The 14,634-nt window shown below is 38.3% G+C and overlaps 1 protein-coding gene across 2 annotated transcripts in view; it reads left to right on the forward strand.

Annotated features, from left to right (window-relative positions):
- The window catches only part of LOC150087490 (uncharacterized), a 259,633-nt gene that overhangs the window by 29,526 nt on the left and 215,473 nt on the right, over nucleotides 1-14,634 (forward strand). For both annotated transcript variants that reach the window (XM_090371210.1, XM_090371211.1), the window contains exon 2: nucleotides 10,827-11,217. In XM_090371210.1, coding sequence (XP_090227336.1) covers nucleotides 10,827-11,217 — 391 coding nt within the window. The remainder of the gene's footprint in view (nucleotides 1-10,826; nucleotides 11,218-14,634) is intronic.

Consider the following 14,634-nt stretch of genomic DNA (forward strand, 5'->3'; position numbering starts at 1 on the left):
TGATATTAGATAGCAAGCTGAATTTTCAAGCTCACATCTCTCATTTAAGAAATACATGTCTAAAGCATCTGAATATACTGCGATCAGTCTCGGCTATGTCATGGGGCGCTGATCGGTATACACTATTGCACCTTTATAGAACTTTAATCCGGTCACGGCTAGATTATTGTTGTCCGGTGTATGACTCTGCCAGGAGCACTACTTTACAACGTCTAAATATTGTCCAGCACAGTGCTCTCAGGACTGCGTTGGGCGCTTTTAAGACTTCTCCAATCCAGAGTCTCTATATCGAAGCACACGATCCTCCATTACATCTTCGTAGGAAATCATTATTGCTCCACTATGCTGCTAAGATCCAGAGTCTTCCATCTCACCCCAGTTGGGAGTATCTTTATAATACTCGGTGGGATTTGATATATGACAGCAAGCCAAATGAAAACAGACCTGCTTCACTAAGGATTAAAGAGCTTTCTCGGAGTTGGAATATCAATTTAAGCGATATTTTTCAGAACACAACTGCTCCTGTTCCACCTTGGACATACGTTTCTTCCTCCCACGATACACATTTTTTGGAGTGGGGAAAGAATACTGTACCTTCCTTTAATATCAGGCAGTTGCACTTAGCTCACACTACTCTGAACTCCCATGCCTGTAAAGTCTATACTGACGGATCCAAAACAGCTACTGCGGTTGGTGCAGCTGCAGTTTTTCCTTCTCTAACGGTTACAGCTTCACTACCATTAGTCTGCAGCGTCTTCACAGCCGAATTATATGCCATCAAATTAGCACTCAGTAAAATTATTGAACTTTCCATCTCACCTGTCATAATTTACACTGACTCGCTCAGTGCTGTTTCTGCCATAAGGAAGAATTTTTCATCTTCTCATCCTACCTTGAAACACATTCATTCTCAGCTATTTTCCTGCAGTGTGTCTAATCAATCAATCAGTTTTTGCTGGATCCCTGGCCATTCTGGTATTCCGGGAAATGAAAGTGCGGATCTTGCAGCTAAAAATCCTCATCCAGCTGGCCCAGAACATCTTCAGGTTCCTTACACTGATTATAAGCCTGTTATTCGCAAAGCAAGTTATGACAATTGGTCACAGATCTGGAAAAGTAACACCAACAATAAACTTTACCAGATAAAGCAAGAACCAAAGCTGTGGCTCTCAGGCTTTCGACAAAACAGACGAGAGGAAGTAGTACTGGCAAGACTCAGAATTGGACACACTCATCATACTCATCTGTTCCTGCTACTGGGAGAAGATCCACCCCAGTGTTCATCCTGTGACAGTCAACTTACTGTTAGGCATTTCCTCTTCGATTGTCCCCTATATTCAACCATACGGTCAAACACTTTTCAGTCAGTCTCTAGGTTGAACCTCTCACATGATTTAACTCATATCCTGGGAAATGAAGCAAACATAAATGAACTTGTAATATTTTTAAAACGTATTGGACTATATAGGAGTATTTAATTTAACACCAACAGTGCTATATTTCGACTAAATAAACTATGAACAGACACAATTTGGCCTCAGTAGCCCTTGTGTCGTTAAGCTAAATAACAACAACAACAACAGCATTCTTGTAATGCTAAACAACATGAGGTTGGGAATAGCCATGAGATAAAGGCTCCATTGGAGAAGCGACAGTCACCAAGTTGTGATCTGAGGTGCTTAAAGGACCTCTCACTTCGACTGTGTACTTAGAAGGGTTGTTTGCGAGAAAAAGATCAAGCATGTCGGCTGTATGGCTAGGATTGTCTGGTATTCTTGTAGGTAAATGAACAATCTGTGCTAGGTCATTAGTAATTGCAAAAGCCTCAGCATCTCGACTAGCTGGGTCGGTATGACTAGAAAAAGGGAGCCAGATGGAATTGTGAACATTAAAATCACAAAGGAATATTACCTCACTGTTAGGAAAGTTGGACTGGAGAAAGTCAAGTTGCAAAGAGCTCCAAGTAATTAATGGAGTTGGGAGAACAGTAGAGAGAACAGATGAATTTGACACAATGAGGTAGAGAGATTTTAAGCAAGAGAAGATCGAAAAGAGGAGATTCAAGTGTGCCTCCATAGCCAGTGAGCAGGAGCAGCAGTGCGTAGCACACATTTCTTGATTAGACCGGGTTCGAGCCCATGCCCACCAAATATGGAGGATGCGGATAGGTCAGGGAATGAACACCGCATATCCCCGGAGCAATATGGCCTTAGTTGCTAATGCTCCCAAAAACCAAAAAACAACAACAAGGAGATTCAAATTACCAAGTCTCTGACAAGGGATATCGGAATGAACATATGCACAAATAACACGTTTGAGGCGAAAGGAATCATACAGCGAATAATTTGGGCAACTGAGATGAGCAGTAGTTGAATCGCCTGATAACTGAGAATAAAATTGAATTGCCCGATAATTTTTTCTGTCAGAAAAAGTACATGGGGTTTGGCAGACTGCAAGTGGAAATGGACATCGTTAAGATTAGAATTGAGACCACGTATATTTGTGAAATTAATTAGGAAGTGCTTGGGAGGTTTAGATCTTTTCTCAGATAAGCTTACTCTAATAGTTTGACAATTCATGGTGTATTCAATAGTAAGAAAGAGAGGGTGGGACATGCTGTATGAAGTAATGAAATTTTTGGATATGGCGTACACATGATAAGAATATACCCAGATCCTCGACATAACGTGGCCTCGACAATGACCCCCGCATACGAACTACTCTGCTCCCTCCAGTCACTATCTGGCAGAGTAGAGGTAGCAAGATTATATACTAGCTGATCCGGAAGCCTCCTAGAGAGTTACCAATAGGTTCGGTCCAGTGTATTAACTAGTGGCAGGCCTGCGAATAACTTTTTAGAGCTGTATCCTCAAAATGTAAGGAAGATTGGATCTCACCACGATGTTCATCATAAGCTCAAAAGTCATCAATCAAACTGCATGATGGAAGAGATGGAGAATGGTTGACCAGAACTTAGCTCTGGAGACTAAACATGGGTTCCACCACTTCAAGCCTCCAATAAGCAAAGTGGTGGTATTGCACCGGTTGAGAGTCATCTACCACCTAGTACTGCCTAGTAACACATAGGGACGGCATTCCTCCATGTGGTGTGGGCACCACACCTCGACTCCTACTTACGTTGGTTCACGCATGTGTGGTCACCCACCGTGTGCTTGTGCATGGAGGTTATACCAGGATTACTAACAGTCCCACCATCGTGAAGGTGCAAGCAGAGGATTTGGCTGTCACAGACCATCCGGACTTTGCCGAAATTGGGTCCACTTGACTTGAGTGTCACACAAATATCAGTTCCATCAGTGTTTTAGACTCCCAAGTAGCAAGTGCAGCTTGTCTGGCATATCTGAGAGAATGTCTGTGACAACCTCAAGGACCAAGGATCAGACTGAAGGTTTCTAGGTAGTTTAAGAGTTGGAGGTTAATTGATTTCTCCATTACTTTAGAAGGAGTAGAAGTAATTGCAATGGGACGATAATTGGATGGGAACGATTTGTCACCCTTTTTAGGAACTGGTTGGATATGAGCAAATTTCCAAGCAGAAGGAAAAACACCTTTGGAATAAGAAAGTGAAAAAAGGTGGCAAAGAACAAGAGTAAGTTCAGGAGCACATATTTTGAGAACAAGCGGCGAAATACCATCAGGATCTGGAGTTTTCTTAGCATCAAGATTCGTCAATATCCTGACATTGCGCCTCCATAGCCAAGCGGGAAGGGGCAGCAGTGCGTAGCACACGCTTCTTGATTAGACCGGGGTTCGAGCCTGTCACCACCAAATACGGAGGATGCGGAAAGGTCAGGGAATGACCACCGCATATCCCGGAGCAATATGGCCTTAGTTGCTAATGCTCCTAAAAACCAAATAACAAACAAACAAACCTTCTGACATCCTTTTGATGGAAGACCACAGGGGACATTGAATGGAGGTGTTTTACCAAGATCATTAATACATGATTTGGAAGAAAAATGGGATGCTAGCAGGTCAACTTTATCCTTGGCTGAAGTGACAACAGAACCATCTGGTTTTGACAGAGGTGGGAGCAGAGACGGGCAAAAGTTACGGCCAATAGCTTTGGCAAGAGACCAGAATGCTTGGCTACCATTAGGGCAGTTTTCTACTCTTAGCCTGTTCAAAATCTAGTTTGGACTGATTATTAACTGCTTTACAATTATTGCAAGCTTTGGAGTAGGAAGAAAATGAAACTGAATAATTGGAAACAAGCCAATTACGATATGCAATGTTTTTCTCTTGAAGAGCCTTAGCACATTTATTGAAAAACCAAGGTTTAGCTAAAGGACAAGATTTTAAAGTGGAGTGTGGAATAAAGGATTCCATTGTTAAGCGCCCGGGTGCTGAACAAAAATAAAACTCAATATGAATCCTGATAAACTAAACTCTTTCTTCTGGGGTCCCAACATGACTCCTACCAGAAAATAATGAAAGAGAAACAGACAATACCACTTCAGCAAAGAGGCCCAGAATTGAAACAATATAAGGTCCTACACCTAGATACCTAATAATCCAGTCTAATGGAGAAAAACCCATAGGAAAAATGTCACCCTTCTTTATCCAAAAGGGTTTGCATGCTCTCCTAAATCAGTAAAATGGCTACATTCTGGGGATATCCTCATTGAAATTAAGTGTGACAAACACTCTGAACAGCTCCTCAGAGCAAGTGTGTGGGGGTGTATTGGAGGGGATACTAATTACAGTAACATCCCACAAGACATCCAACTGAACTTATCCTGATGTGTGATATCTGAATGGGATCTTCTTGAAGTGTCTAAAGAGGAGATCTCTTCAGAACTAAAATCGCAAAAAGTGACAGCTGCAAAGCAATTGTTTGTACATAGGGATAGGAATCTAGTTCCGACTAGAAACACCATCCTTACATTTAATACACTATCACCTAATGAGATTAAAGCTGGTTATCTGAACTGCACAATATATCCATATATTCCAAACCTGTTAAGGTGTTTCAAGTGCTAGAAATATGGATATTCACAAATGGCCTGCTGTGGTGCTCTTGCTTGCACTCGCTGTGGTTCAAAGGACTTTTAAAGTGTAGTGTGTGTTAGTTGTCTTATAGTACCGGGGATTCCCCCCCGTCTCCATGTTGTATTCTTTGTAAGTGACACAGAACTCTGTGGTGGCCAGAGAGTTAAAAAGTGGGGTGGTTTGTTGTGTAGTGTTATGTTCTGTTGTTTCTCTGACCATTTAGCCATTGGGACCCACCGTTGCCCACACTTTGCCACGAGGAGGCAGGTCAGGCACCCAGTAGATATTTAAGTACTCTGACAGGTCCCACCACCAAATTTCCGAGGATTTCAGTGGCAAAGCCTAAAGGGGGGGACGCACACTAGAATTTGGAAAGGCCGAAAGGGGTTTACGAGAAAGTGGTTGAATTTTTTGAAGCTGTTTAGAATTTGGCGCCATTTTTAGGGGTGTACTCAGTCGGGGGAAACAGGTAAAAGGATGGGGATGATAGAGTAGGCATACCCAAAGAAGTCAGTGGCAATGAGCCCCATCAGGTGAAGTATGGGGGAGGCAGGGGGGAGACAGAGACCTGTCTCCTCCCTCCCCTACCTAGGGATGGGATTTTAAAAGGAACCTGTTCAAAGGACTATGAAATTACATTATGTAAAGCTACAAAATCCACCTGCATTAATTGCCAAGGTGAGAACCCCACACAGCTTTAACCCCAGGGGCTCACATCTGGTGAGTATGGGCTTGGCACACCCAGGATTCTGAGCTGGATATCATCATTCTTCTCTTTCTTGGTGATTTCCCTCTACTTCTCTCTTTCTTTCTGGGTCACAGGGTAAATCAAATTTTTTTTTGGATGGTGCAACAAAAGCCTCAGACTTCCTTGCATCATATGGCTAATAATAATAATACCCTCAAGCATGCCAGAGGCTGAAAGAAGAAAAAGAAATATGACTTAAAAGAAGAGTTAAACATCTCATATTAGAGGCCAGAAAAAAAATTAAACCAGTAAATAGCAATAAAGCAACATATGCTTTTAAAGGTTGCCAAGAAATATTTTATAGGTACTCAAGCCTAAATGACTAAATCACCAAGAGTCATTTACACCTTTCACCTGCTATTGAGTTCAGAAAAACCAGCACAGAAAACTCAGTCAGCTTCCACTCCAATATCGATACCTCCTTGTGTCCGAACAATACAAAAATTGAGCAGTAATGTAAAAGGGACAGGAAACCTGACTGCCAACGGCAGTACAAGAAAAAATGGATGTTGAAACTAAGGAGATACCTGATGAAATTGTCTTGGAGCTCTTCACAGAGGAGAAATGAACATAGAACAGCATCCATATTTCTCAAAAAAAGATTAATCCAGGACTGAAAAAATTAAGCTCTCAGCACTTTGGAAGCCGACTGGCAGATCCACCTTGTCCAAGTAATGCCTAAATTCCTACAGTGCAAATAACATGGATTCTGGTGAAATGCAGAAGAAATAAAGGCACTCCTGCAAATGCAAGAACCAGCCTGCATTTGTTTTTAGGAGACTTAGCTAAAAGCAAATGATGACCCCACCATGCATAACATCACGATTATTCGAATAAGGATAGAATTGTGGATGGCCCTGCTCATGTGTGAATAGTCCAGATGACTTCTGTTATGTGGAGAAGTCATAGCTTCAAGAGTGCATCCTTTAACTTGAGCCAAAAAAAAGGCCTACTTTGTGTACTTTAGGTGTAAAGTACACAAAGGACAAGAACTGGGCTCCACACATGCTGTGCTACCTGTTCATCAAAACTCAACATGTGGGTGAATAGAAAGGGAACATTTTATGCCTTTTGCAGTGCCCATGATATGGAGGGAGCTAACAAATCACGTCATAAACTGTTAATTCTGTATGGTGCCTTCTATTAGAAAAGGGATGATAATGAAGAAAAACTGGACAGTGATGTACCCAAATATACCATGTGCAATTCATCCCGTGCCTCACAGAAAAGTACTATCTATTCCTGAACCACCAGACCATTTTTCTGTACACACTCTGATGAAGACACTGGTGAACATCGACTTGATATACACAAAGATTTACAGCAGCCACCCACTTCGAGGATCCACCATTTTGTCCTAATCTTTATACTTCTGAACCACACAACCACATAAGATCACAGAAAGTGAGCTTAATGACATCATCAGGGATCTCGAATTGCTGAAGAATAAGGCAGAGCTTTTGGCCTCGCGGCTACAACAGGGGAATCTTTTAGATCATTCTGTGAAAGTGACAACATTTTTTACTTAAAATAAAGACTAAGATAAATTTCTTCAAACTGAAGGTGAACTCGTTGATGGTCTAATGGCAGGAATGAATGTTAGGGACGTTTCGGAAAAATGGTGACTATTAATAGACACTTCTAAGGTTAGCCTTAAGGCTGTGTTAGATATTATGCAATGGAAATATGCTGCTCTCAATACTGCTTGCATATGCTGTCCACAAAAAAGAAACATATGGAGAACAACCTGTTAGGTGTACACTATCAGAAATACGAGTGGCATATATGTGGTGATTTAAATGTGGTGCCATTTTATTAGCACTACAAAAGGGTTGCACTAAGTACTGCTGCTTTCTCTGCGAGTGGGATAGTCGTGCCAAGGACATGCACTACGAGAAGGGGAGTTGGCCTCAACAAAAATCATTAACACCTGGAATGAAGCAAATAGCATTTGAACCTCTGGTAGATCCAAATGAACTTTTGCTTCCACCACTCCACATTAGACTGGAAATAGGAAAAATTTTGTGAAGACTTTGGAAGTGAACGGTCCTGCATTCACATATATGCAAGAGAAATTCTCAAGACTTAGTACAGAGAAGATCTAAGGCAAGCATTTTCATTGGTCCACAAATAAGGCAACTTTTCAAAGACTTAGAAGTACAGCAGCTGTCTATGTTAAGGGATCTACCATTTTGTCCAAACCTCTATCCTTCTGAACCACATGAGATCGCAGAAAGTGAGCTTAATGACACCTCATCAGGGATCTCGAACTGCCGAAGAATAAGGCAGAGCTTTTGGCCTCCAGGCTACAACAGTGGAATCTTCTAGATCATTCTGTGAAAGTGACACCATTTCATACTTGAAATAAAAACTATGATAAATTCTATCAAACAGAAGGTGAGCTTGCTGTTTATAAGGATGTTTATAGCAATGAACATGAGGTGCGTTCCTGAAGAATGGCAACTATTTATAGACACTTCTGAGGCTATCACTAAGGGCATGTTCAAACTGTTTGAATATGCCCTTCGTGATAGCGTGGAATGTCTTTAAAAATGTTTTGCTTAAAAATGGCTGGCAAATACAGGTAGCTTGTGGAAGATCTCATTACATCTTAAAAAACACTGAAGTGCAACATGTCACTGAAGAAGCATTTCTTGCACTTTCACCTGGATTTCTTCCTGCCAAACTGGTGCTGATAGTGACGAACATGGCGAGTGCCTCCATGTTATCAGATTATTGTTGGATGGTGAAAATGGATGCTCCCATAGCTGAATACAAGCGAAAGGCAAAAAGGTCCCATGTTTGATACAGGTATGTTCGTAGCTACATCTTACTGCCATATAAATAAAAAATACTTTATATAAATATAAAAAACTACTTTTTTCGAAAATAAGAGCCAATCTGCCATTTTAAGCAGTATTTCCATGTTTAGCATCCCAAAATCTATAAAGTAAACTTATTTTTGTGCCCGTAACAAGATATGACCCAAAATTTGTTGTTCAGTGTAATAGATTCAACTTATTTTTTACTGCTGTACTGAGCTTTATTTATTGATGTAGATATATTAACCTTTCGGTGAGGAAACCTTTTTAAAGGTTACCAAAATCTCAACCTTTTTAAATATTATTTGTGACGTTGCACTTTATAACTGCACTTGTTTTTGCAACAGAAAATGCTATGTTAAGAGAATATTAGCATTAGCATTAGTAGAGGCATATGATGCAAGAAAGCAAGCGGCATAATGGTGTTTTATATTCATTTGCTTTCTCCATTAGCTGTGATATTACGTGAAGGTGATCCATAGTTGAGAATCCTGTCCTAAAGCCAGCTTGCTCTTTCGGTTGATTCTCATCAAGTATTCTTTCTAAACTGTTAGTAATGACCCTTGTGAACAACTTGTAGATGTGGGATAACAAGCTAATTGGTCTATAATTTCCAATTTCTGATTTATCTCCTTTCTTATGCAGCAAAACTATGATTGCATTATACCACTGCTTAGGCGTCACACCTTTTCTAATGCACTTTGTGAAGAGCCTTACCAGTTTTTGTGTTATGTCTCTTCCTCCCAATTTTAACAACTCTACAGTAACTTCATCTTCCCCCGGGGCTTTCTGATTCTTCATTTTCTTCAGTTCATGTTCTACCTCATCAGGAAGAATATCGGGTATGTCGTATGTGTTGCTACTTTGCAATCCATCCTCCCCACTGCTGGCATCATTCCCTCGCTCCTTGTATAATTCTCTATAGTAGTTTTCTGCTATTTGAATTATGCCTTCTCTGCTGTTTATAAGTATACCATCGCTATTCTTCAGTTTCAGTATCATTTGTCTTTCTGTATTACTGCTCATGGCTGCTGATTTAAATTCTTTGTTTTCCCTTAATGCTTGTTCTACTTTTCTTGTGTTAAATCTTCTTATGTCCTCTCTGAGTCTCTTTCTAATGGCTTTGCATAACTCAGTATACTTAATTTTCTCCCTGTCAGTGTTTTTCTTGCTCTTCATTTGTCGTCTTCGGTTCATCATGACAAGTGTTTCTTGACCAATTTTTCTTCTTTGGATTTCTTTTTCCCTATAGGTTTCTTGGGCTTTATCACTTTCAGAAAGTTGTAATATTCCTCGTCGATATCTTGGTCCTGAGCAGTCTGCAGAAGCTCAAACTTGTTCTTAAGTTCCAGTACATACTGCTTTTTCTCCTTGGAGAAGTAAAGCTGCAAAAAAAAGTACGGTTTCATTTTTGGGGAAAAAATGCTACACTGTTAATTTTTTGTAAAATTTTTGATTCCATTAGATTTCTCTCTTTTTTTTAACTATGAAATCTGATCTTAAAATAGTCGATTTTTTTTTTTTTTTTTTTTTTTTTTTTTATAATAAAATGTTTCTAAAGATATTTTTTGATCATCTTATTCAGAACAAACTCCTTCCTTCCAAATCAACAGCATAAAGCTGCCAGTGAAGATTTACAGACTGTTGAAAAGACTCCTCCAATTAAAGCATTGTCAAAATAGGTGTGGAGTGATGCTTCCCAATATTTAGATACTACCATGGCACTTTTGTATAAGCATAACCTAATCTTGCACATAGCTCTGCAGTCATTCATGGCATATCCAACCTCACTGCTTGCCACAAAGATATTACAGGCAGAAGCACTTCTGTCCAAACCTCTCTGGGTGGCTGAGTTATTCTGCTTATGGATATCTCTGAATAAAACCACCACCAAAAGTCCCACACTTGGATCATGTAGGTCAGCACTTGCCCTTCTATTCTTTCATACCTCAGTAATTTTAGGCCTGTTAAACACATGAAGAAAGGAGAGGAATGAAAATTAATGACTTATTTTGTACAGTATAAGTAAATACTGTGCTGTACTGATGATTTTTTTATTTTATTTATTTATTTATTTTTATTATTGATAATAACTATGAATACATACTTTGGTTTTGTATTTATATTTATGATTTCTATTGAAAAATTTTTGAATTTAAAATTAATTAAAAATTCTTATTATATTAAGTTGTACTTAAATAATAGTCACAATTTTTTAATTTATTTATATCCTCTTCTTACAGTCACTATTCCGTAAAGTGGCATCTACTGTCTGTGACTTATTTGTGCCATCGTGGCTTTTAATGACACCATCACAGGTGAAATCTCTGGAAGAAAATACTAATGACAGGCAGAAAGATTCATTATCAGTTACCTGTAGGAGTGCTATCAGGAGTGAACCTCTATTACAGAACTCAGAAACTACAAGCATAACTACAAAGAGACCTAGGTATGAACTTTCATTGGAATCTACTTGTAATCCAGAACTAAATGACAAACACAGATGGGTGTTAGATCCACCTCTTGTTATTAAAGAGACTGAAGGAGAAGAACCGGTATCTACAGACCCTCCTAGAAAAGAACTTTCTCAGGCTTTCAGTTTCAAAAGAAAATTGCCTCAACATGTGATAAATGGTAAGTCTTTTTGCCTTCTGTAAATATAATTTAATAAACAATGTATTAATACATTGTTCATCTAGAGTAGTATATATCTTTAAAGTTAACCAAATGAAAGTTTAAATTTTCATCAGCATATAAACAAGCAAGTTCCCATTCAAATGTTAGCTTATCAAGAGTTTGACATTGGGATCATGCTAATTTTGATGTGCAACCTAATTACCCCTTCAAAGATGCCGTTTTTAAGAGATATATGCATTTGAGCTGAACTTTCTTGATGCATCTCCATAAGAAAATTAAATGTGCAGAACTAAACATTGTCTGTTTCGGCATTTATTTACATCTGTACTTGTTACTGGAATGTTAATTTTATTATGGCAGCCACACATGGCACAGTAACTTGGCAAATTTTTGGGAGGATATGGGGTGTCTTCATGACTTTTTCTTTAGCCACAAAAGGAAACTTTGTTACGTCCCTGTGAGTAGTCTCGAAGTGAAGCATCTTTTTCATGTCTTGTAGTTTGGGGAAGGCTCACATGGATTTTCAAGAATCTGATTATAGAGAATATAAATGGTCTTACAATGTTAGGAAAACTATTGCTAGTCTGCTAAATGTCATTTTACCCTTGCTTTATGCAGGGCAGGGCCCCTGAAAGCATGAAGAATGATGCATTCCACACTATATCTGCAATGTTTCTTCAGTTTAATTTAAGAATCTCAGAGAAATTTGTGGTGCAGGGGGGGTGGGGCTTAGTGCATTTGCCAGTTTGCTATGCTTCTGTATGGCAGTTAGTTAACAAGCAGTACATTTTTTTTGTGATATCATAAAGGCTTCAACATACATAGCTCCTTCAGATGCCACATCTGAGGAATTATGCTGTTGCTTTATTGAAGCATTTGAATCAGCAGATATTCTTGGTTTATCTCTATACGAGAATTGAATATGTTATAAGTAAATAGTGCTACTTTTGGCTTCCCTCCCCTATACTTTAGTTTCAAACCGAAATTTTATAAATACTTTTAGAAACTTTTACTTACTCTGTATGCACTTAAACTTGTAAAATAGCAATAGGTATTTTTTATATATTAATGTTTTGGATTTTAAAATTTATTATTGGCAAGGACTCTTGTGTTAGAATGAATTGGTTTGAAACCCAACATTTGACAGAATGTGGTATGTCACTTTGGAAATGTGTTATTTCCAATGTGTTAGTTATTTCATTGTTTGGAAATTATTTTGAATTTGTTTGGAAATTATTGGGTTCAGCTACTCCTTCACATTCCTTCATCAAACTGAAGTGAAATCACGAAATTCCATTTAATTTGTGATAGCAGTTAACCTGTTTAAAAGTGGTGTAGATATATCAATCAGAAAGTAGTGGTTAGTGTAGATTTGCATTGGAACTAAATGGTACAACATAAGAAAAATTTGTTGCATTTCAATGAACTGTTCCTCTTTCTGAACACATTCTTATCAGCTTTGCAACCACCATCTAATAAACCTTGGAAAATTCATCTTTCCTTACATGCTAAGTGTACTGGTAAATATACTGAGATCATAATTTTTGACCATGCTCACCTTCATTTTGGGGAAAAGCCAAACATCTGTAGGGGCCAATTCTTGGGTTTAAGAAGGGTGTTTGAGAAGCTCAGTAAGGTTGACAATTAGAAATGTTGATGCTTGCATGACATGCTGGAGAAGCACATTGTCATGATGCAGGATGAATCAGTTTTTCCAGTGCCAGCAATTTTTAGATAATTACTGTGTGGTGTTTTTAGCACATTCACATGTGCATTTTCAGTAACTGTGGTACTTTTGGAGAAAGGATATTCAAGGATAATCTCATGGCTACCCTAGACCATTGCAGACAGAGTGAAATTTATTTATTATTTTTTTTTTTAACCATGAGTTTTCTTTGGTGTGCTCGGTGAATGCTTCACATGTTTTATTATGCTTTTGTTTCATATTCTGACAGATGAAACCTTCCATTGCTTATTCCAAGAAAAATTTTCAGTTCAAACCTTTAGTAAACACTTGTTAACCTAGCCCAGTACTACATACTTTTTACTTCATTTAAATAAAAAATAAAATAAGAAATTCTTCCATATTTAGAAGAATTCAAAATCTAAAATAACTTGAATCAAAATAAACAAATTGAAATGATCAAATTAGAATAAAACCAAAGGTTAAACAAGTACAAAAACTATAATGCGTTTAGGGCTGAAGCCTCAGGCTGCGAGAAAGTATAGACTATGTATAAGTTAAGTGAAAATGCATCATTAATACACAGCCAATTCTAAATTAGCAAAATATTTGCAAACGCGGCATCGTTTTAAGTTATATCTCATATTGTGAATACCTTCACAACGAGTTGCCATGATATTGCACTACTTCGAATAAGTAACGTTACTTATTCAAAGTATATTTTTCAATAGCATTTGATGTGAGTGAAGATACAAGCCATACAGCTCAATTACTAATTTATATCTGAGGTGTAAAGGTGCCTCCGTAGCCAGGTGGGAAGGAGCAGCAGTGCACAGCACACGCTTCTTGATTAGACCGGGGTTCGAGCCCATCACCACCAAATACGGAGGATGCGGAAAGGTCAGGGAATGACCACTGCATATTCACGGAGCAATATGGCCTTAGTTGCTAATGCCCCTAAAAACCAAATAACAAACAAACAAACTGAGGTGTAAATCAAAATTTTGCAGTAACTTAAGAGCTAGTTGCATTAAAAAGCTTGAAAGATACAACAATAGGTGAAAATAAATATATTTTTGAGTGCGTCAGAAGCAATTGACGGGTTCACTGAATTGGGATTTGCTATCAGCGGTTACGACGGATGACACCAAAAATATGATCAGTGCTAAAATTGGGGTCATGGGTCAGCTTCGTAAATATCTTGAGAGAAAAAATATTAAAAAGCCAGTGAAGTTTTATTGTATAATTCATCAATAATCTGTGCGGATTCTTAATATGAAACTACAAGGATGAGACAAACTTGTCAGTGAATTGTATTATAATGTCAAAGCATTTGAAACAAAACTGGAGTTATTTAAGTCATTGCTACTTTGGAATAATTTTTCACATTTTCCAGGTTACAATAATATATCTAAAAATATGCCTAATTGTAATTTTTCCACTGAAAATTTTGTTCAAATGTTAGTTTGTTGCAGCTAGATTTTCTGATTTTAAAAATACAGCAGAATCTCGATTTACCGGGATCGCATTAACCGGGAAGCAGATTAACTGGGACAGTTCGACTCAAATTTAAAAAAAAAAAATCAACCAGAAATCATAAAATTCAAGTAATAAGTAGTAGAATAGGTATTAACAGATGTTTTGCAAGTTGTAAATAAGCGACAAGAAGCTGGATTATAAGTTGTCTTTGGGAGATAATGTACCTGTTACCTTGCAACCCCTGCTGTCTT

The sequence above is a fragment of the Mastigoproctus giganteus genome, chromosome 4 (assembly GCF_048544385.1).
Source record: "Mastigoproctus giganteus isolate SK-2022 chromosome 4, ASM4854438v1, whole genome shotgun sequence".
Taxonomy (NCBI): Eukaryota; Metazoa; Arthropoda; class Arachnida; order Uropygi; family Thelyphonidae; genus Mastigoproctus; species Mastigoproctus giganteus.